The sequence below is a fragment of the Delphinapterus leucas genome, chromosome 4 (genome assembly GCF_059928025.1).
Source record: "Delphinapterus leucas isolate spDelLeu-1000000601 "Yukka" chromosome 4, BTC_Dleu_Yukka2, whole genome shotgun sequence".
Classification (NCBI taxonomy): domain Eukaryota; kingdom Metazoa; phylum Chordata; class Mammalia; order Artiodactyla; family Monodontidae; genus Delphinapterus; species Delphinapterus leucas.
The window spans coordinates 128,879,022-128,900,220 of NC_143132.1; the positions used below are offsets into that span (position 1 = coordinate 128,879,022).

Below are 21,199 nucleotides of genomic sequence, written 5' to 3' on the forward strand. Positions count from 1 at the left end.
GCACTCTCGTCCAGTTAGATGCTCACATTAGAATCTTCTAAGATTCCTTCTTTTTCACTGCTGACAGCTAATCAGTGATTGACTCTTACCTCCTAAATCTGTCTTAAATTCATCCCTACCGCCACTCCCCCAGTTCAGAAATCATTCTCTCTTGCTTAGACTATGACGATAACATCTTAATTGGTCTCCCTGTTTCCATCCAGTCAATAAAGATTTGTAGAATGAAAAATGCATGAACGCTGGGGCTTAAAGTGTCATGGTGGCTCCCTGGCTGGGAAACCCCGCCAGCAACTTGTCGACTGTCCACTGAAAACACAGAGAAGCTTGTCTCCAGAACCTAAGGTGCCCCATGGGAGTCAGGAATTACAACCCAGGCTCTGCTTTAGAAGCGATCTGGCCTGCCTTTCCCTCATGGTTTGGAGAGCGCGTGGGGCCTGAGGAAGCAGGCCAGAGCAGATGGGCATCTGTCTCACTCATTTGCTCCTGCTCTTCTTTCCTGAACTCTCCCTCTGCCGATTCAAGAGTCAGACTCCTAACCTGGAGGCAGGAGTGGCCCTGCCTGTCAGGCTCACTCAGGGTTCCCAGAAGTGAGATGGGAGGGTGGCACTGCCGGGAAGGTCACCAGAAAGACAGGCAGACCTCTCTTAACAAATGGTCGCTCCCAACACCAGATAAGCTCGCATCTCAGGGGAAAGTGCTTTCCTGACTGAATTAACCTGCCTTCCTGCCACGCGAGGCTGGCAGCCCAGAAGCAATGAGCTATGTTAACAGCCAGATGCAATCTGGCTCTAAAGTTTCTTCGCTCAGAAAATCCTTCTCACTCTCCCTATCTCCTGGTCTCCCCCTCGCAACATTCAGAATCAAATCACCAGTGTGTGCCCTTGGGCCCATCTGATCTTTAACAAGCTGACTCCATCATCTCTTTCTAACCTGGAGGAGTTTAGGAAATGACCGTCACCCACGGTGGCATGGGGTGGACTTGACTTATAATTCAGGTGTGTGGGGAGCGAAATGGGATATTCATTCAAAGTAAGCTGTCAGCGGAGCTGGCTTCTCCGCTCCCGGACTGAAGGAGAGAACCAGAGGCAGCTTTCTCAATGCTGCGGGTCCCTGAGAGCCATTTTTACAAGAGCAGTTTGGAATATGGAGGTCGTCGTGTTTTTCCGAATCTCCTGCATCATTCCGGAAAAACGTGCCTTCCCACATGCCCTCCTTGCCGGCCTGGTGACATGACAAATAGGACGCGGTGATACCCGAGCAGGGTGTATTTCACATTCAGTTCTCAAATTGTCACTTGGTCCTTTGGGCAAGAGCTGTGTGTGTGAAGGTGTGTGTGTGGGGGGGGCGCACACACGTATGTGCATGTGTGTGCATATTTGTGTATGCATGTGTGTACCTGTGTGTGCATGAGTGTGCATGGGTGTGCATGGGTGTGCATGAGTGTGTCAACGTTGAGAGAGAAAAACTGCCCTGAAGAGAGTAGTGGAGGGGTCCCCAGGAGGGGATGCAGGCTACGCTGTGTGTTCGGGAGCCTCCTTTTCCTTTGGTGGGGATGGAATTACCCCCAAGCGTAGGCCCCGTCTAAGAGGAAGCTCTTTCCTAAGCTGCCCACAGCCCAGCTGGAGAGTCAGTGTGAGGGCCTGAATATTCTTGGAGAGAACAGAAATGAAATATACGTGGTGGGGATGAAGGAGACCCATCAACCCGTGCACGGTGTGGTTTACCAAGCACATGGCACCATCCCCCCCGTATTGAGTATCTTATTCCACAGCTGACTTGAGCGGTTTACGTTCCAGCTCCAGAGGCCTGGCCCAGAGTCACAGACCCTGAGCCAAAGAGCCCTTCATTCCCACAGACCTACCTTCAAAGTCTGGCTCTGTCACTTTCTATCTGCATGACCTTGAACAAGTCATTTTTCCTCTCTGGGCCTCAAATTGTCCATCTTTAAAACTGGGTGAATAAGACCCTCCTCAGTGTAGTGGGGAACTTAGGGTAGGGCATGTGAAGATTCTAGGAGGGTGCACACAGCAGGTGCTCAATAAAGCTAAGCTTCCTTGTATAGAACCTCCAGCAGCCTGGCTCCTAGTTCCGGCCTGCTCTTTTCTTGGGGCGCCATCTTTCAGCCCGTGGACAGCAAGCCCTCTGTCCCCCACACTTGGACTTTCCAGATCCCACCTCCACTCGCACCCTAGCTCTTCTTTTCCGACTTGGGCAGCCAGGCCTGGCTTCACCGGCATGTGACCTGAACAGTCACACGAGGCCCCCAGCTTGGTTTAATGCTTTGCTGTTGCTGCCTTAAAATTCTCAAGAATTTTGGAAAAGGGTCCTGCACTTCCATTTGCACTAAGCCCTCAAGTTCCATAGCTGGTCCTGCGGGAGGAGACCCACCCCTCCCCAAGTGGCTGACACCACCCTTCACACTGGCCCCTGGGCAGGCACCTCTCTGTAAACCAACACAGTGGAAGGGATCCCTGTTCCTTCAGGCCCTGTGCTAGGTGCTCTTAAACACATGGTGTCGGGCTTCCCTGGTGGTGCAGTGGTTGAGAATCCGTCTGCCAGCGCAGGGGATAAGGGTTTGAGCCCTGGGCCGGGAAGATCCCACATGCCGCGGAGCAACTAAGCCCGTGCGCCACAACTACTGAGCCTGCGCTCTAGAGCTCGTGCTCTGCAACAAGAGAAGCTACCACAATGAGAAGCCAGCGCACTGCAACTAGAGAAAGCCCACGTGCAGCAACGAGGACCCAACACGGCCAGAAATAAATTAATTAATTAAAAAAACAACAACACATGAGGTCATGAATCCCTATTTTACTGATGAAGAATAGAGGCTTTGCCACATCACTTGCCCACAGCCACACAGTTGCTCCATGGTGGGATCTGATCAGGTATGTCTGATGCCAAAACCTGTGCCCTCTGACCCTTTAACCATGATAAGTAAACACTATCCATCCAGAGGTTACACATACCAATGAAGTGGGGAGGGGTGATTCTTTCATAATATAATAACATATGCTTTGTATATATTGTTTAAAAAGATAATTAAAAACTAATCTCAACAGGGAAAAACCTACCACATAATTTCTGAAGGGATTTCTCAGAGTAGGTCTCGCGGTCACAGCCCTTCCCGATGTAGTTGGTCTGCAGCTCTGTGGTGATCTGGATGGAGGACACAGCCCCGTCGCACGTCTCCAGGTGGATGCTGGGGAACAGGGGCACGCTCCCTGAGCCAGGCTGGTACTCAATCCTCTTGGTCCAATCTGAGCAAACAAGGGAAGAATGACAGTAAGTCAGGTACAGACAGTTCCGCTATAACACGTGTTTTGAAAACGTGAATTTATTCCACCACAATTGATATATTAGGAAACAATTTGAGGATAATGGGAATTTCACATTTACTTATGCAAGATTTCTTGCACGAGAAATATTAGGTGAATGCAGAAACCTGCACCCAGCTGAGCTGAGCCGAGCCATGTAGGAATGTACAAAACAGACACATGCACAGACCTCAGACATCTACCAGCGACTCCCCTCACCATGTGTGAAAAGCCACACCCGCCTGGACCACTGTTACAACTTTCCATTCCCATCAGAAAACCCTCTTCACAGTAACGTACCAGCTGCAACCTTTCCTGTGTCCACTTCCACAAGCAAACCTCAGGTCTCTTCAAGTACTATTATTGTAGTACTTATCTATTTCCTAACCACTTAACCTGTGTAAAAGTAACACCGTGCTAACGTTTTCCCTCTCTCTCTTTTTTATGTGTCACTGATGACATTTTCGAGTGTCAAGCCCCTCGCCCCGTTTTCCCCGTTTTGCCCAGCAAGGTGAGTTTTAGGAACGTATACCTCTGGTCACAAAATAAAGGCAAACAAGGTAATTCAGGATTACACGAGGCCACGAGGTGAGGTGCAAGGACTCTTTCCCAAACATTCAGGACTGTGACCCACTTAAGTAGGGCTGATGGCCTTATCCCTGCTTTTTAGTGGAAAAATAACTTGGAGGCAATAAAATGCTGGAGAGGAACAAAATCACAATCAAAATGGTACCACACAAAACAGAGCAATCAACAAAAATACACACCAAGCATGAGTGTACACAAGAATTGATTGAAACAACCATAGCAGCCACTGAAAGTCAGAGGCAAGTCGAGGCCACGCTCATGGTGACTGGCAACAGCGCTTACTGAGAGCGACGGCTGCCTGAGAGGTCTGCGCCAGCCTGAGCCATACTTGTGGGTAGAAGTCTGAATCATCAAGGAACATGAGTTGTGGATACTATTAGTCTATGAATCTCAAACATTTGTCACATTGCTAGATGGTATCCTTTTGCTAAGGTAGAAATGAAAATCTATGGACTGCCTGCCCTCACCCTTGAGAAACTCAAGAGAGTCCTGCATGTAGGGTCATTCATCAGCCACCAGGGGGTTCCCCACAAACACCCCATGGGCCACCGGCCGCCACCTTGAGGAAACCAGTGGAGTGGAAGGGCTGGGCTTAGGGACTGTCAGATGGCTTTGTTCGGTAAGAAAGCATTTATTTGTTTGGGGTTCTTATGTACCTGGCTCTGCTTGTAGCATCACGGATACAGCAGTGAAGGAGTCAGGAAGGGTCCCTGCCTTGTGGAGCTGGGAGAGAGAGGCACATAATGAATATGTCCATGCTGTCCTGTCAGGGAGGGTAAGTGCTATGAAAGGAAAAGTGGTGACAGAGAGTGACTCTTTAGATGGAGAGAGTTCCTGTCTGAGCTGAGACCTGAACGTCAAGGATGAATGCCCATGGGAAGCCTCAGAGAAGTTCATTTGAAGTGGATGCCGCAATGCTCTTGGCTTGACTCAATCAGGTCAGGAGTTTCTTGGGAAGGTTGGTGAAGGTCTCCTAGCCTCAAGCCCCTCATCAGTGAAGTAGGGACCACACTGGGGGCTGAGGGCCAGGTGCAACAATGCAGGCCTGACATGCAGTAGGGCCCCAGTCCATGTTATTCCTTCCCCAGCGAGCAAAGGAGATGTGCATCCCCCCTGCACTGCAACCCTGCCACATTCCAGCTAACCAGGTCATTTGGGTTTAGCTCTGAACCCCTGCATTAACCAGCCATACTTTAAGGGGTTTCTCTGAGCCATAAGCAAAGATTGCACACCATGTTGTGGGGTTCATCACCAGGGAACTTGCCGTGGGAGGATATTTAAATGATGGCGACTACAAGTAAAAGAGAATACACCCAATTACATGTTTTTACTCAGAGCTCCGTGGAGCTGTGTCTTCTCCTGGAGGATGAGATCATGAAGCTGCTATAGCCCACGCTCTAGAGGTCAATCTAAAGGACCAATCACTGGTAGACAGGAGGGTTTTTTCTTAGATATATCTAAAAGTCACAGTGCTGTAAGCAGAGGTCCGCACATGACAAGTCTCGTCGTGTCCTAGGTACACAATGTTTCATACTATTGAGCATTCAATCATGCCATTTCTTCTGCGTGGAGTGCCCTTTCTATTCTCTTCTGTCTGTCACCGCCCCCATGTAACCTTTCAGGATTTCTCCAGTCTGGGTTGAAACCCTCCTCTGAGCTCTCACAGCATATTCACCATTAGACTACAGTATTAGACTCCAAGCTGACGGTTACCCTGAGTCCCCATCATTTTGCACAATGGCCGGCACAGAGCACATGCTCACTAGACAGTGGTAGGAAGTGTGAATGGATCCTGTAGGATATCATCTTGGAATTATCCATTCGTGTGCCTGCCTCTTCCTGTAACTAAGAACTCTTTAAAGGCAGGAATTGTGAGTTTATTTTTGATCCCTCCACACCTAGCTCTGAGCACAGGAAATGTTTGCCAGGTGGATCTGAGAAGCCTCAGAGACCTAACCTTGACTTCAGCCATGGCATCCCTTCTTGAGCCACAGATAGAAGCCACAGCCTGTTTGTAGCTTCTCTGGTACTGCCTCCGTCTGCCCCTACCCTCAGTCCTGCAGAACCATCCATCCCAACAGCAGCCCATCACATGTTTGCTTTTCTTTGTCCTCAGCAAGGCAAGTGGTCCAGAACTGATAATGGAGGAATCTCTTCCCAATAATTAAACATGGTGTCAAGGAAGGGGCCTCTTTCCTTCCCTTCCTCACTCTTCTCTCCCTGGATCTTCCTTTTCTTTAGAGATACAGATTTAAAAATAATCAGGGAAATGGTTTTGTGCAGGGGGACCTTGGTATGGCCTTACATCAGTATCGATTCCCTTTATTCTGTGGGGACTGTGGGTGTCTCTTTGTCATCTAGATATTTTTGTGGTTATCTCTAATGAGAAATTCCACATCGAGTCCTTTTCTGAAGGAGTGTAAATAAAGAAGCAAATAAATAACGAAGGAAAAGTCAGTGGAGGCACAGTCCTAGCAAAGTTTTAATTCCTTTTGCCGCCCCTGGGTAGAAGGGACAAATCCTTCTCTGGAGAGAAATCAGGCACAGAAGAGCTTTAGGATCATCACACCTGCCAGTTGCTTTGGTGACCTCATGAGGCTTGTTTTTGAGGGTTTATGAAGCGTAGGCAAAATTGCAACCATATAGTAAAAGAAATCAATGAAGCTTTCTGAGTGTAGCGTCCTGGAGACAGTGGGAAGCTCACACAAACATCTTTCATTTTCCAAGAAGGAGTTGGGGTGGGGATTAAGAGAGCAAAATGCAAGTCATCAAATTCAGCCTTTGTCACATGAAATATCTATTCATCTTCATTTTCCAGAGGGAAGGATGGCAGGATGGCTAAAAGTATGACCTTTAAATTCAGGGTGTCTGTGTTCAAATTCCAGGCCTCCCACTTCCTGTGTGAACCCTGGGCAAACTACTTACCCACCTTGAGTCTCAATAAAAGTCACACCTACCACCCAGGATCTGGGGGGATTAAATGCAGTCGTTTCAGCCTCAAACACAAGGGACATATTCAACAGTTATTATTGTTAAGTGATTATTTATGCAATAACATTTATTGCAGGAAATAAGAAGACATACAATTATTAGCACCTACAAGGTGCTAAGGGCTTTTAGGTCTCTTCTTTCATTTAATCCTCCCAGCAACCCAGTGAGTGAGTGCTACTATCTTTTCTTTTTTTAAAATAAATATATTTATTTATTAATTTTTGGGCTGCGTTGGGTCTTCATTGCTGTGCGTGGGCTTTCTCTAGTTGTGGCGAGCAGGGACTACTCTTCGTTGCGGCGTGCGGGCTCCTCATTGCGGTGGCTTCTCTTGTTGCGGAGCACGGGCTCTAGGTGCACGGGCTTCAGTAGTTGTGGCACACGGGCTCAGTAGTTGTGGCTCACGGGCTCTAGAGCGCAGGCTCAGTAGTTGTGGCACACGGGCTTAGAGGCTCCGCGGCATATGGGATGTTCCCGGACCAGGGCTTGAACACGTGTCTCCTGTATTGGCAGGCAGATTCTTAACCACTGTGCCACCAGGAAAGTCCATGAGTGCTACTATCTTAATTGTGCAGATGGAAAACTGTGGCTGAGCGTTGGTGTGACTTGCCCACAGTCACAGGGCTCTTTTACAATAGCTCCTCCATGATTCTGAGCATTTGCTGGAACTGAGAATGGTGAGTTTTACAGATTCATTTTTGTTTTTCAAGATTTTAAATTTTATTTATTTGTTCAGCTGCGTTGGGCCTTTTTTGCTGCGCGTGGGCTTTCTCTAGTTGTGGCGAGTGGGGGCTACTCTTCGTTGCGGTGCGCGGGCTTCTCCTTGTGGTGGCTTCTCTTGTTATGGAGCACAGGCTTCAGCAGTTGCGGCACGCAGGCTCATTAGTTGTGATGCACGGGCTTATTTGCTCCGTGGCACGCGGGATCTTTCCGGACCAGGGCTCGAACCCGTGTCCCCTGCATTGGCAGGCGGATTCTTATCCCCTGTGCCACCAGGGAAGTCCCCAGATTCATTTCTGAACCTTCAATTTGCACTGATATATCAAAAAAAAAGATGATAATCTCTGATGCTCGTAAAGGATCAAGGAGTGTTGTCAGTTTTATCACTGCTTGACCTTGGGGGCAGTTTGTGTGGGTTGCTTTGACACTGAAGACTGGAGAGATCTAGGCTTGAATCTCATCTCCTCCAAATGCGGGTCATGTGACTTTTGCAAAACAGTTGTCATCTCTGGGCCTCCGTGGCCTCATCTGTAGATTCGGGATAGTTACATCTCCTTGTGGGCTCATCGTGAGCGTTGAAGGCTAAGGGCCCAACACAGCAACCTTCCTGCTGAAGCCTCATGATAGAAACATCCCACTCCTTGGTTCACAAGCTTCCTAAACTTCTCTGAGCTGTCCTGATTGGAAACAAAATCTTTTCAATTTATAAAGGACCTAGAGATTAGTTAATGAATTGTGGTTCCACTGTTTTCTCAAATGAAGAGAAAGGAAGTAGACCACCTGTTGTTTTAATAATCAAGCTTATGACATCATAAGTATTCCTGAAAAGGTTAGCACTGGAATGCCTTCAGGAACTAAATTCCTTCTCAGTGCATTAAGGATTCAGAAACAGGATGATTGCATTATAACTCCTGCTGAATTGGGGGAACATATATTTTCTCATCTGGAGAATATTAGCCACTTGGAACTCTCTTATTAGATGCCTGTGGGTGGAGCAAAGTTAATCTGAGACTTCTGGAAAGCACAGGCTTTGAGGGCTCTTGTAATCCAAGACACTCAGGTCCATTGTTCCAATTCTGAACTCAGAAGTGACGCAGAAGGATGAAAGGGACAGACACAGGTGTGTCCGAACATTCCTTTTTCCTTTATTGTTCATGTTCAAAGGGCCTCCAGCTCTTCCTGGTCTCACCTTCTAGCAGAGGAAGAAGCATCGGGTTTTCTAGGATTCATACAAGGTAAGTGGCTGGATGTGGGGATGCTGGGAGTGGGAGGGATAGGAAAGGGGTTTTCGCTCCTGATCAGGGATTGTTCAGGCAGCTGACATTCTAACCAGTCCCTGCAGGCATCAACCACCTAGCATCTTTCAAGACTTTCTCTTAGAAATAAGTGGCTTTGATTTGGCACCAAGGGACTTCCTTTCCCACAGGGCAAAGCCAGGGAGGTACCTATGCTTAATAGGGAGCATCTTTATCTCCACTGGCCATCCAGTGCCTCTGAGTTGGGGGTGAGTAAAGAGGTAGAGATGGGCTGGAAAGGTAAGTGGAGATCAGATGACAGATGCTGGCTAAGAGGTTTGGGTTTCATCTTAGGGCCAGTGAAGAGCCATAAATGGGTTCTTAGTGAGGCCATGAAGAATCTAGACTGCTTTGAAAAGATCACTCGGCAGCTGGCTTAGGGCTGGTGCTCATTTTCAGAACATTCCTGATTGCCACCTCTCAATCAACCCACACAGAGAATCACCTCTGTCAGTGTCACATGATGTGGAATTCAATTCAATTCAATTTAACTAAATTCAAGAGTGTTAACTCTGTAGCTGGACAGGCTCAGGTCTGAACCATGGCTCTGCCACTTCTTGGCTGTGTGGCCTTAGGTAAATCAGTGAACCTCCCTGAGCTTCATTTTCTCATCTGTAGAATGATGACAACAGAAATCTACCTTGCAGAGCTGCTTTGGGAATTGGAGAAAAGGTATGCAAAGCACCAGGAACAGAGAGCTACTGCCACCACTACTATCACCAGTCTTGTATCATTCTTATCTTTATTCTAGATGACATGTATTTACTGAGCATCTACTATGTGCCAGGCAGAGCCCCAGGCATGGGAGGCAGAGATGTGTGACTCATAACCCTTAACTGGATGGTGCTGACGGTCAGGGCAGTGGCAGCCACATGGCCAGCTTTCAGGCAGACAGAGGGACAGAGGGACAAAAAGCGGGTCCCAGAGAAAAAAGAGGAAGAGATAAGTTATCCCGACCAGGGTGATAAGAGGCAGCTTCCTGGGGGAAGTAACCTGGGCTTTGTTTTAATATAGGTGGTATTATTATTTAAGTGTGATAAGGCCAACAGATCAGGATATTATTGTCATTGATAAGAGAATTTGTTATACTCACAAGTCCCAAAGAGAGGGGGCCCACACCACTGGGGGCACATGGAGAAGCACAGGGTCAGTCAGGAGGCAGAGGGAGAGGAGAAAACCATGGGCAAGAGGCTGTACTGTGGTTTGCATGGGAAGGAAGAGGCGAGGCAGGGTAAGCAGCCTTAGGATCGCCTAGTTCGTATAATTTCAGTGGCCTCTGGGGCGTAGGGGCTGTCCCTCTATGTCTGGTACCTGGCCCTGGGGTGAGTAGGGCAGGTGAATGTTGGCTGGAGTGTGAGAGCCTGATAAAAGAGGTGGATGGGGATGTGGGTTCTGGGTTCGTTGGTTAGTGTTTGAAAAGCAAAAGTGTAAGTTGTTTGCTCTCTCTAGGAATTACCTAATTGAGAGGGGCAGTCCCTCCAGGCTCAGCAAGTCCCCAGTTGTCAAAGCATCAGGATGCAGACAGTAGAAGGCATGGTTAACACAGCACTGTAGAATGAAGGGCATTTGGGGGGCAGAGAGAATTCTAGGGTGTCACCACCATGGCCTTGGGGCTGTACAATGCCAACGGGTGCCATTTAGATGGAAAACGAAATGAATGGTGCCCCCTGGTCAGCAGCCTGGCAGGACTCAGAAAGCATAGACAAATGTAAGGCCAGGGGTGGGCCTCTAGGAGGCCTGGTGTGAGATGGGCCAGAAAGGAACTTTGGGGCCAGATTACAAGGGACTTAAGTGCTGGGCCAGGGAGTGGGCCTTGTTGTAAATGGGAGTGACAAGGGCTGGCTTCTGAGACTCGCCTTCTCTCTCCTCTCCCTACAGGGCTCCTGGGGTGAATTCCTCAGTATCCCAGCCTGACTTTGGGTAGGGCCATGGTGACACTTAGACAACAGAGTATAGAGATGAGGGGTGAGGAGTCAGACGCCTGCCCTCTCTGCTTACCAGCTAGTGCTCCTGGGGCAAGACACTCTCTACCTCAGTTTCCTTATCTGTAAAATGGGGAGAAATTACAACTACATCTCAGGGAGCTGGTGTGAAAATTAGATAAGACCATACATGTGTTAGAGCCAGGACTTGTGCCAGGCCTGCATGACTCCAAAACCCAACCCCAAAAAGGATCCCTTGCTTTTCTGAGTTCATTTTCATTTAACATTTCCTTTTCTGCTATTGTGGGTTTATAACCGTGAGATGGGACATTCAGCCAGAAGGAGGCAGGAGGTGGTGAGGAGCCCAGTCCAGGTTCCAAGACCAGCTTCATGTGCAGAAGGGCCCCATACTTGGTGTAACATTCTGCTGTCACTTTCTTGAAGATCTTAGTAATTTTAAAGCAAAAGGCTTTTCATTCTCATTTTGAACTGGGACCCACGAATTACATAGCTTCCTTTCCAGCTGAATAAACTTGGGCATGCTTCTTAATGGTTCTGGGCCTCAGTTTCTTCATCTGTAGAATGGGAATATTAATTACCCCAAAGGGAAGAGCCCAGGCTTTGGGGTTAGACCCAGGTGTGAGTCCCAGCTCTGCCACTTGGTACCACGGACAGGGGGGCCAGTCAGTTCCTTCCCTGCCTGAGTTTACTCACGCAAACACTGGTGATGTTATCACCTATTTCAGAGCTGCTGATTGGGTTTATATCAGATAACAACGCAAACCACTTACCCTGGGCCCAACACATAAGAGGCACATCTACTTTTGAGCATTAAATTATATGGCTTTCCCTTCCCCAATTAAAAACAATTACATGCAGGCACAATTTAAAAAGAAAGAAAACACAAACTCTCTGAACTAATTACAAATATAAGGAATCCTTGCCCTTCCTTTATTACTAACCCCTTGGCATTTACTATACTTAATCTTCACAAGAGGATTTTATTACCTTTTAGTTCTTACTAAAAAGGGAGATCTTAATTAACTACAAAGGAGAAGAAGGCAGAGAAAAAATACCTACAGTTCAGATCAGGGAGTACAACTCAGGTCAGCCCTCTGCCTCGTGATCAGTCCCTGGCCCCTCTGTGGCTGGTCCTTCTCTTCCTCCTGAGAATTATTTACTCTTTGTTTATCACCCATTCATGCTCTGGAGCATAACTTATACATCACTGTGCAGGGCCTGGCACATAATAGGTGCTCAATAAATATCTGTGAAATGAGTGAGTGATTAGATGTATGAAAATCTACACACACACACACACACACACACACACACACTCTCCAATTTCGTCAAAGGCGAAGAAGGCAGTCATCTGGAATTCAGAGATTCTGGACTGCCACGCATTAAAATGAAAAGGATCCAAGACGTGGCGTGTGTGTGTGTGTGTGTGTACACACATATGTACACACCTCCGCCTGAGTTTGAGTGTCTGTGGACAAGTGTGTATGATGATGAAATTGCACTTACATATGACTCCAATTTTGGAAAACTTCATGTATTTGCAATTTTTCTAATCCCCTGAGATGTCTCAATAAATGTCAAATGAAACAACTAGTAATTTGTCCTCAAATTTTGTCCTGCCTGTGAAGTTCTCTCTAGTTTCCTGATGACAGAGGGAGTCTAATTCTGTCCCAAATCATCACCATGATTACCGACTCCTTGGCCTGATAATACCCTCACATCGTCACCTGGGTGATTTCAGAGTCAGGCATGTAGGTGGACAATTTCAGGCCTTATTCTGGGAGCACCTGGGAAACTTCAGACAGCGTCCTGCCCGATAGCTTCTCGATGAAGCCCGAGGCTTCTATCGTACCATCTTCCTTGGCCTGCCATTGTCAACCAGGAGAACCAGTGCTGAGAGGTAAGGACCATGTAAAGATGGCTTGTGATCAGACCAAGTTGGAAACGTAATCCAAGTCTAAATCATTTCTGATTTTGTGGAGGGCAAGGGCAAGGGCAAGGGCAGATTCTGGGGCAATGCTGCTCGCTGTGGTCTATAGACCGGTGTGGCCTTGGAAGTTCTTGTTATAGTCCTGCCACAGAAATCCAGGGTAGCATTTAGAAATTTTATAGCAATTTGACAGAGTAATTTTACATTTGTTGAATCTAATTATACTTAAAAAATTGGCTTATATTTTGAATGCCTTTGCTATTTATTTCATTTTTCTAGAAATCTGTCTCTATTATATTTTTGCAAAATCATGCTCCATGATGATTGGGAAAAAAAACTGGTCCTTCCCCACAGATGATTTGAGAAGTGCAATAGGGAAGAACAAATCTGTTTCTTTTACTTTAACCTTTGTATTCTGTTGTTTTTGCTTCCAGTTAAGAATGTTGCCTATAGCCTGAAATATACAGGATAGCCCATTCTCAAGGCTCTGACCTTTAAGGGTATAACGCTTTTCCATTTGTATGGAGATAAAAAGTTGCAGAACAGAGAATAACATTTGTCTTGTTGGAGGTTTGACTTGACCTGCCTGGACAGCTGCAAGAACGAAGGATTCCAGCACCAAGAAGTTTGCAACAACTAACCATGCCCCCCTCACCATGCCCTTAAAAGTGCTTTGCTGAAACCCTTGGAGGAGTTCCGGGGTTTTTTGGGCACGAGCCACCTGTCTCCTGGCATGGCCCTGCCATAAACTTTTCTCTGCTCCAAACTCTGACGTTTCAGTTTGGTTGGTCTCACTGTGTTTCAGGCATTTGTAGCCTATCAGACATATAGTGTACATATGCTTTAATGATTAAAAAAGAGGGCACATCGACCAGAAGTAAACAACGTTCATGTTAAAAGTAAAGATTAAATGCCCCTCTTCTTGGGACGCCAATGCTGATACTCCTTTGATGATAAGACTCCCATCCCAGGCGCCGAGGCCATACTGACTCACTGTGTATGTGCCGATCTGTTCTTTTTTTTGAAAACCTGAAGAAGTATAACCCTGACTTGTTTAATATTCTTTGGTCTGACAAGATATAAAACTGTGCTGAAAACGCTGTTTCTCCAGAGCAGTTTCTCAGAGTCATCTGGGAAGATGGCTTCCGGGTTAGTCTTCAGTCTGGCTCAAATAAAACTCTTTTCTATTCTTATTATTGATTGTTTATTGACTATTTTCATTGACACCCTCCTCCGCTGGAAGGAGTACACATCCCTGGCCTGGCGATTTTTGGCTTGGCGATATGACTGGCTTTGACCAGTAGCCTAAACAATTCATTTATTTCTGTGATTGTTTTCCATCTGAAACTCTCACCCCCTACCCCATTCCCATCTACCATGACAAGTTCCACAAGAGCAGGGACTGTGTCTCTTTTGGTTAGATTGTAAATCTCTGGTGCTTGGTGCAGTTCCTGGAACATGGCAGGTTCTCAATAAATATCTGAAGAATGAATGACAAGGATGCTTCACGGAAGGTGTTTCTGCCCAGGTTCTGGGCTTCGGGGACAGACTTTCTTCCTGTTGCCTTCCTTCTGGATTTTCCTGTTCATTCCAGTCTCTCTGAATTGAAGATACTGCTGCTGTTCTGCAAGGCTGGGTTTGGGGTCCTTTCTGTGTGCTGCTTCTCCAGGTCCACTGGATCTGCACATAGCCCTTGTGTGAGTCTGTTCTGCCTCCATGCCTGGCACAGGCCCCCGGGACACTGCAACCCAGTCTGGTTGGCCCCTGGCTGTCCATGTGCTGTGAGGGGATCCATTCACTTCGGCCTGGTTCTCTGATGTCCATGTGATCACCTTAGTTTTCCAACAAGCCTCTGAGCCTGCTGGCCCTCCCCTTTCACCCTGGCTCCACGCTGTCTGGGCTGTCAGGGCAACCACCGATGCTGCCATCCAAGGGAACCGTATGGTGTTCAGAAAGCAGGGTCCCCACCTAAAGCTTGGTTGCTGCTTTCTCCCCAACCTTTTCATCCCCAAAGACCCTCATCTCACATGCTTCTCAGCTCCCAAACAGAAACACATCCAGCAGAATGGATGCTGGAAAGGTGCAGAAACCAGGCAATTTAAGAACAGCCATTCCGGAAAACAATTCTCCCAAGGGGGAAATCATTAACTCAACCAACCAGGGTACTTTCTCTTGGATTTATAGAAACTCTTCTCTCTTATGTCCAAAAAACATGAGCATTTTCCGGGCAATTTTCTTATCTTGGGACAAATGCATTATTGGTGCAAGACGGAGTAGCTATTCTTCAAGAATCTTTATGTTTATAGCCCTGAAAAGCATTTACAATGCTAGAGTATGGGTTTTCATGCACACACTTTCCGTCTTTTTGTAAAGATGGCTTATGTAAACTTTTCATACTCCAGTCACGTAACTCTCTTTAATCAATAGATCTGTTGCACATGGCTGCAGAATTTATTTATTTTTTTAGATAAAAGGACCACGACTCCCCGTGATATTAGAGGACTGCAGGACTTTTCATTTCACTGAGCAACTTTCTAAAACTAGAACCAAATTATCATCTCTTCAGAAAAGATGGCACAAATCTGCAGAGTCCATGAAATACACTGGCAAGCCGAGAGTCCAAGTGCACAGGGGTGGAGGGAGGTGTCCCTCACATGGCCGGGGGCAGCGGAAGTCATGGCAGACAATTAGGAAGATGCTCGGCCAAACTTATCTCAGGCCTCAAAATGCCCAAACACTTTGCTCCAGGTAATACACGCCTGAGAAAGTAATCCAAAATGCAAAGACTTTTGCACAGATACACACTGATACCCAGAAAAGTGGAACCAAGCTAAAGCCAGACAATCACACTGTGCTAGCTGACTTCAAGGACCCCGTCAAGCATGTTTGACCTTCTTGGAGAGAACGTCACGCGGCTGCTGAGAGCGTGGTGAGGTTTCATGACGTGGGACAATACATGTGGCACAAAGTTAAGTGGAAGAAAACCAAAGTTCAAATAACTATGTATGAAGGGAGAAAGGTATACTATAATACTGATAACACTGCATTCAGTGGATCATGGGGAATTTTTTTTTTTTTATTTTGCGGTACGCGGGCCTCTCACTGTTGTGGCCTCTCCCGTTGCGGAGCACAGGCTCCGGACGCGCAGGCTCAGCAGCCATGGCTCACGGGCCCAGCCGCTCCGCGGCATGTGGGATCCTCCCGGACCGGGGCACGAACCCGTGTCCCCTGCATCGGCAGGCGGACTCCCAACCACTGCGCCACCAGGGAAGCCCGGGAATTTTTATTGTAATTATTTTCCTTTAAAAATTATTTTTAAATGAGCATGAAATACTCTATAATTTAAAATATGTTTACATTAAAAAGTTGCAGTGGCTTAGTTCCTACTTATTACACAGAACCGGCAAATGTTGCCTGAAAACCATCCTTCTCCCTTGCCCACCGGGGCCGACAGACAACCTGCCTCTTCTCTTTGCCACAGAGGGCTCCTGTTGGCATGTCTGAGTGCCGCCCACAGACTGGGTATGGGGTGATTTGTCTTGCATTCAGTAATGAGGGATGTTATAAATCCACGGAGCTGAGAGCCTGAAGAGCAAAAGCCTTGGAGGCTGGGAGGAGGTGACATGCTGTCATTATTTGCTTCTGGGCCTGGAGCCTGGAAAAAGGTGGGAGAGTCTGCCCAAGGGAGGGTGCCATTTGCCAAACCTCCGCGGGTGGACAGGCCCCAGCTCCTCGCTGACAGGTGCTGCCTGTGTGTCGCTGGCCGCCATCACCCAGGGATGCAGAGTCTCGGGCCAGAGACAGACACTGGTGGTGGGAGATGCAGAGGGGCTTCCGGTCTCCAGCTAAAGCCTCATTGCTGAAACAAGGCAAAACAAACAACCCACTTGTCTTAACCTGGCTGAAAATGTGGTCACGTTTTACTCTAAATACTAACTTCCCCCAGTCAGGTTATAGAAATGCGTCATCCTCAGAGTGTACTAGTTTCTAGAGGCCCCAGACAGGTTCCCCACATTGGCCCATGATCTGATAGGCAGCTCCAGGCCCCCCAGGCCCCCTGAGCTTCCACTTTGCCCTGGGCCCACGTGCCCGTGCCTGCTGCCCCCGTGGGGGGCCTTGCCCTGTCTTCCTGACTAGGGAAACCAGTCTCCTGGCTGAGGGTACCAACTGGGGATGCTCTGAATGCACCCAGACCTCAGCAGCTGAGGTTGGCTGGGCTCCATGGAAAGGGAGGGAGGAGGGACCCTCCCTGCTGAGGCCCACCATGCTCCTCTGGGCCAGGTGAACTCTGGCTGTTACGCCCACAGCCTTACAGGAGCTCTCTGGAAAGTTCTGTCTACTTCATTCACTGTCTGCATTGGAAATCATGCCACATCTGTCATGGAGACAAACAAGGAAACACACACTGGTTCATCCACCTCTGCAGAATTTTCTCCATACCCTTCCCTGCAACGCAAACTCTGGTCCCCCGTCAGTTAAAGAGCAAGAGATGCTGAGCGGGACGCGGGTGGAAACCGATTGCTGGAAGGTGCAGCATTTAAGCACCAAGCTCTCTGGGGGGTACTCCTCCCTGCCCGTTCCCAGCACGGCTTCCATCCCCACCCCCTCAGTGCACCTGGTGAATGGTACTGACCCCCCCTCGATGCAGCTTCAGTGCCATCTCATCTGGGAAGACTTTCCAAAGGCTCAGGCGCGCCTGTTCTCTGCTCTCCCAGCCCCTGGGTCCCCAGTCACTGCTCTGACCTCCCTGGATCAGAATCATCTATTCAGGATCAGGTCACCTGCTTGCCCTCACCCTCCAGCTCCAGCTCACAGCCCCAGGACTCCCCGCCCACCTGGCTCAGGGTAGGCCCTGGGGGGAAGTTCCCTGAGTTGAATGGAAGCTTTGAGAGCCTCTCTTTTGTGCTGGGACCATGGCCGTCCCCCTGCGTGGTTAGAGTGGGGTCAGTTCTCCAGGCCCCTGTCTTGGCATTTCCAGGGTCATGACACGCTCCGCAGTGTGAATCCAGGGCTGACTCACAGCTCTCCAGCCTGTTGCTCAATCCACCAAGAGCCATGCGATGAGGATGCAGAGAGGAGGGGGCACGATTCTGCCCACTTTAGAGATGAGGACAAGTGTGGCAAAGAGAGGCAGGTGGCTTGCTGTGGTCACATGCATATCACGGAAACCAAGTGTGTTTGACGTGCTGATGACGATATCAGTGTCTAAGCTAATGCCACCCAGTAACGTCTTGGCTGGGCCTCTTATATGTGTTATCAGTCTGCCTGGCATCCATCTGAAGAAGGAGGGCCATTTCACCGATGGGACAACTGAGCCTGAGGTGTGAAATGACCTGCCTAAGGTTACACCCCCAGCAAATGGCACCAACAGCCTGGTCTGACTCCTAAAACCACTTTAGAGGCCTCTGTTTCTTCATCTCCCTTGTGGGTCTAATGGAGGTGCTCCTGTGTGCCGGGCACAGTTCTGCCTCGGGACAACCCTCTGAGACAGGTACTGTTATTAGTCTCACTTTGCAGATACCACATCCGAGGGCTCAGAGAGGTAAGTGACTTGCTTAGTGTCCCTGAGCTGAGGCATGATGAAACCTGGATTTGAGCCCAGATCTTTCTGGCTTTGGAGCCAGCCTTCCTAAAGCCATACCCTCTCCTGACTGCCCGCAGGGAGAAGATTCAAGTACCTGCAAATATTAAAAGAACTGTCAGCGGAAGAGGAAGTAGGCTGAATGTGTGTGGCTCTGGGGGAGAACCAGGCCCATGGAGAGATAGGGTGGAGTGTGGAGTTCTGAGTCAGAAGACCTATACCCACCGTGGTTCCACCTCTCAGCATTTGGGTGTCCTTGGGCAAGCCCGTCCCCTTCTCAGAATCCAAGGGGTCATCTAAGAAGGCTGAGAGATGCCTTCCTATCCTGAACAAAGGCAGGCACCAGCGACAGGCTTGTGTGGCAGGAGTGATATCTCTCCCCACTGCTACCCTGAAAGCCACTGTCCTCTCTCACGGTGCCCTGCTGTCCAATGACACATCTTCTTTATAGCACGGGGGAAGGGTTCTGGCTGCAGGATTCTCTGCAAGACAGCTTTGCTCCAATGGTCTCCCAAGGAGGCCAGTGTTCTCCTTTCCTCTGAGACGCTGCATCCGACTGGGCAGGAGCCCTGTGTGTGCAGGCAGAAGGGACTGGGGTTGCAGGCTGCTCCTGTCTATTACCAGCTGGGTGGCAAGACTCTCAACCTCCAAGTCCCCACCTGCAAAATGGGAAACGAACAGCTTTCAGGGTGTGGTGAGGCATGAGTACGTGAGTACCTGCATCACCCTCACACAGAGCACAGCACACAGGAAGTGTGCCGGCAGTGGTGACTATTATTGTGGCTGAGTGTCGTTTGGGGTGAGTGCAGTCCACCCACACCCCTCCCTCGCAGGGCTGAGGTTATGCACCCAGAAACCTTGGGGTTCATTTCCGCCCCCGGCTCACATGGAGCCATGGGGAGCCAGGCTTGCGCGTGGGTGCATTTATCCAGCAGGTCTTTTTTTTTTTTGCGGTACGCGGGACTCTCACTGCTGTGGCCTCTCCCCTACGGAGTACAGGCTCCGGACGCGCAGGCTCAGCGGCCATGGCTCACGGGCCCAGCCGCTCCACGGCATGTGGGATCTTCCTGGACTGGGGCACGAACCCGCGTCCCCTGCATCGGCAGGCGGACTCTCAACCACTGCGCCACCAGGGAAGCCCTATCCAGCAAGTCTTTAAGTGCATTAAAACGCCGCCGAGTAAGAAAATTAGCATCCTTGTCAGAGCCATTTGTTGCACCTTAAGGATCTACTGTGTCAGTGCTGTCAAAACAGATCATTATTCACGGAGGAGGAGAGCCCCACGAAGCCTCTCCCGGGGCGCGGATGCTCACCTGGCAGATTGGAGCTAACTCAAGGACCGTGGTCCTGGGGTCACGCCCACCAGAGTTAGTGGAATTCCAATTACTGGGTTTGGGGGCAAAATGTTCCATCGTGATTTAAAAAATTGAAATACAGGGAACTAGAAAGAGCTGTTCTTCACTGAGCCCCACCATGTGTGGTTCTGAGGGTGGTGCTGTACCCGCAGACTTTCATCCCATCCTCATTAGAAGGCATTGTTGTCCCCTTTGCACCTGGGGAAGCTGAACCAGGCAGGAGTGACTTTCTCGAGGATGCAGACTGCACTGGAGCTGAGCTGGGACTGACGCCTGGGTTCTCAGCCCCCGAGACTGTGCTCTTCCCTCCCCACCCCACTGTCTCCCTTCGGTTCCAGTCTTCAGCTCCGCAATCAAGGCCATGATGCTCAAGCCACACAGACGTACCCAACTCTATGGATTCCAGGGTGTGTGTATGTGCGTGTGCTCATCTGTGTGATAGTATCTATTGTATCAGTTTTGATCCTAACATTATTTGCATGGTGGTTTAAATTTTGCAAAGCATTTCCACACATAGAGCCTCTTGTGGTCTTCTTAACAATCTCACGAAATAACTGGGCCAAGGATCATGATTCTTAATTTACAGTTGAGGAAACCGAAGCTCAGCCAGGGAAGAGGTTTCAGCAACGCCTGCGGACCAAGATGGAGCTAAATGCTGATGGAGCCCTTCTTATCCCCATCCAGCTCTGTCTTCTCTGGTTTGTTCCTGATTCCTGCAGCCCTGCGCCCCCATCACCTCCCTGACTCCTGCATCCCTGCTCCCCCATCACCTCCCTGACTCCTGCAGCCCAGCACCCCCGTCACCTTCCTGACTCCTGCATCCCTGCGCCCCCATCACCTTCCCCCAGTGTTGGGTTCAGGGCTACACTTGGGAAAGGTGGGTGGAGGAATCAGAGGAAGAATGGAAGGAATAAAAGGGGAGGAGAGGAAGGTGGAGAATGGGGAGACGGGGTCGGGTAGAGAATTCTGATAAAGAAGAGAGTCAGGAGGACAGGAGGAGAATACACAGAGGGTGTGTGGGACAAAGGAGCTGAGCCCCTGGGATGAACCTCAAATAAAGCCAGGTTCTGTCCTGATGAATGGAAGAGTAGATGGTGGGTAATTGTCATGCTCATGTCTCTTATAGGAGAAAAGTGTCTTCCTACTCTGGTGTGAAGAGCTGAGCTTGGGCCTGACGTCTTTGCATTTGAAGCTTAACACCCAGGTCTCAGGCTCAAGTGGGGTTTCTCTGGCCGGTGAGATCACCAGAGGCAACTTTAGGTTCAGACAAATAGACTGAAAGCAAGAGATGGACAATCTGCAAGTTTATTTTCAAATGAGCTGTAATCTCAAGGGGACAGTGTGATGGACCAGGCTCAATGAAGGAAATGTGAGTTGGGTGAGTCAGGGAGAGGGGAGAGAAAGAATATTGGGCACCTTTTAGATGGAACCTATATATTGCTTCACTGAACTCTAGCTGCCCTTTCAAGGTAAGTCTCCTCACCA

General features: G+C 48.9%; 1 protein-coding gene across 1 annotated transcript in view; it reads right to left on the reverse strand.

The window, feature by feature from the left end:
• Positions 1–21,199, reverse strand: part of LOC149749435 (calsyntenin-2-like) — a 158,765-nt gene that overhangs the window by 14,026 nt on the left and 123,540 nt on the right. Inside the window, exon 7 of the mRNA XM_089909929.1 lies at positions 3,072–3,257. Coding sequence (XP_089766055.1) covers positions 3,072–3,257 — 186 coding nt within the window. The remainder of the gene's footprint in view (positions 1–3,071; positions 3,258–21,199) is intronic.